The sequence below is a fragment of the Eptatretus burgeri genome, chromosome 12 (assembly GCF_056783735.1).
Source record: "Eptatretus burgeri isolate ZD-2024b chromosome 12, Ebu_testis_v1, whole genome shotgun sequence".
Lineage (NCBI taxonomy): Eukaryota > Metazoa > Chordata > Myxini > Myxiniformes > Myxinidae > Eptatretus > Eptatretus burgeri.
In genome coordinates this window covers 49,752,866-49,755,365 of record NC_140972.1, presented here as the reverse complement: position 1 = coordinate 49,755,365, position 2,500 = coordinate 49,752,866, and the positions used below count along the sequence as shown (strand labels likewise).

Below are 2,500 nucleotides of genomic sequence, written 5' to 3'. Positions count from 1 at the left end.
GACGATAATTCGGGTCTGTGCAGAGGCGATAGCGGTCCAGCTTGGCTTGCCTTCGGTGACTGGCTGCTGGGTCCTGCATGCAGGGAGGTTGTGGCCCCAAGGCCTCCTGGTATGCCTGGCTGGGTTTGATTCATCACCTGCAGGGTGGAAGAATTGTGCACACAGGTGTTGAAATGACAATGTATATTTGAGCCATAAGGTATCTTAGTGAAGCACGTATGGTCTGTTATCGCTATAAGCATTGAGATTGCATACTTATATGACTGGCACCGAAATCAACAACTGCATGTCTTGATGAGGTACCTCGTCAGTTTGCAAATTTACTGGAAGACCTTTTGATTAACAGAAGTATTCATGAATGTAATGATATTAATACGAAATATCATAATGACACCACAAAGCCTTTCATGAAGTGACAAGAGTAGCAACAAATGATGTAGTTTTGCATGAAACGTTTTTGATATAGTGTTTCGCTAAATGAAATTGAAATGGAAAAAATAAGTTTTTCAGAATGACTATACAGTAATCTGTCCACAAGAAAAACAAAGCAGATTTGATTGGGTTGGGTTGGGTTGGATGAGGAGATTTCAACCAAGTCCCCAGAGTCATCCGCTGTTGCTCACACATCCGAACACCAAAGCTCCTCCTCGAGAATCCCATCAAGCTCATGAGCTATTATTTCAAAACACTGGAAGGTTGATTGATTTACAGAGGGAAAAGCAAAACAGTCAGTGAGGTCCTTCACTTTTATATGACAAACATCAAATCAATGTCTCAACAAATGGGGAAAGTAGAGCTCCATGAGGCTTCTGTGATAGAACGCGCAACAAGCTTGAATAAATAGGATCCAAAGATTATCAAGGCTACAACAATTGCAAGCAAGTGTACAAGGTCAAGTTTAATTCATGTAACAGGTTGAACAGCTGGATAAAAGTTACCTGAGAGAGAAAGGCCTAAATGTTTCGAGGGAAAATGACGATGACCTCATGAAAAGATATATTTGAGAAGAAAGCTGAACATCAACAAGGTTGCCCGTGGTCTAATAATTTTATTCATACCATCTAAAGTATGTCATTTGGGTCGAGCAGTTCCCACTCTTTCAATCATGAGAAAATCAAGTTAAGAAGCAATACTCCCTTTGTCCTTGATGCCTTGTCATTAATTCCTTAAGTTTAAATTCAATCGCACTCTTTCCTTGAGGGCTTCAAGCAAATGGTGCACCACCATCTCATGTCATCCCCCATCCTTATCGACAATCTTTATTACCCCATGAATCTGAGCTAACCCAATCCTTTAACTTGCAGGTTCCTGTGTTTTCTCTGCTTCTCCCTCTTTTCATGTTCGTTCTCCCCTTGCTTGTTGTGTCCACCTGTTGTCACGGTGTCAGTACGTAGCATTTGTCACCCTCCCCTGTCACTTCACTCCTCCATGAACCTCAACCTCGTATAAAAAAACTGCTTTGTGGGAAACTTGTGTGATGGATGGTACTGAATTGTTTCACCACAATATTTAATTTCTCTTCTTTTTATGAAATGTTAGTGACTATCGCAGCCCTTCTTGTGTCGAACATGCATGTAGAGCAGCAAAAGGATCTTTTGTAAAAAGAAGGGAAATGGCTAGTATAACTGAGCAAATGGAAATTTATTTTTATTTTTGGTTTACTTATTTTTTATTATTACCTTCGCAAACTTTGTTGCGAAGGTTATGTTTTGATCGCTGTGTATTTATTTATTTATTTGTGAATATGTGTGTTTGTTTGTTTGTTTGTTATTTGCATAACTCCAAAAGTATTGAACTGAATCGCAGCAAATTTGGTGGGATGATTGGTTATTATCCGAGGGCCATTTGATTATATTTTGGGAGCGATCGGGTCAAAGGTCAAGGTCAAGGTCATGAAAAGGTCAAAATCGTCTTTTTACCATAGCGTGGTCAATTTGTATCCAATTTGCATGCAACTAATGCCAAAATGTTCAGAATTCAATGCCCCATCTTGTGATATGTGACATGATACACTGACGTAATAACCCTTATTAGCGGTTGGGAGTCAAAGGTCAGGGGGGGGGTCACGACATTGCAAAATGTGCGGTTTTCGTCATAACACGGTCAATCCTTATCCGATTTGAATGAAACCAACACCAAAATGTTGACTGTTCTGTTCCCCACACTCTAATACCAATTACAAAATTAAGAGTACAAAGGTCAAGGTCGAGGTCATGAAAAGGTCAAAATCGTCATTTTGCCATAGTGCGGTCGATTTTTATCCAATTTGCATACAACCAATGCCAAAATGTTGTGAATTCAATGCCCAATCTTGTGATATACGATATGACACAATGACGTCATTACCTTTGTTAGCGGTTTGGGTCAAAGAAGATATAATCGGTTTATTTAAACGTCAAAAAAACCTAAATGATTATAACATTGAAGATATAATTCAACTATTTTGTGATACACAGAGATGTAAAAAGAAATCAAATTCTATAACTTGTATTCTTAGTGA

General features: G+C 39.0%; 1 protein-coding gene across 9 annotated transcripts in view; it reads right to left on the bottom strand.

The window, feature by feature from the left end:
- LOC147015582 (uncharacterized) overlaps positions 1–2,500 on the bottom strand; it is a 348,908-nt gene that overhangs the window by 819 nt on the left and 345,589 nt on the right. For all 9 annotated transcript variants that reach the window (XM_085850470.1, XM_085850471.1, XM_085850469.1 and 6 more), the window contains one exon: positions 1–137. This exon is cut by the window's left edge and continues 819 nt beyond it. In XM_085850470.1, the coding sequence (XP_085706596.1) occupies positions 1–137 (137 nt within the window). The remainder of the gene's footprint in view (positions 138–2,500) is intronic.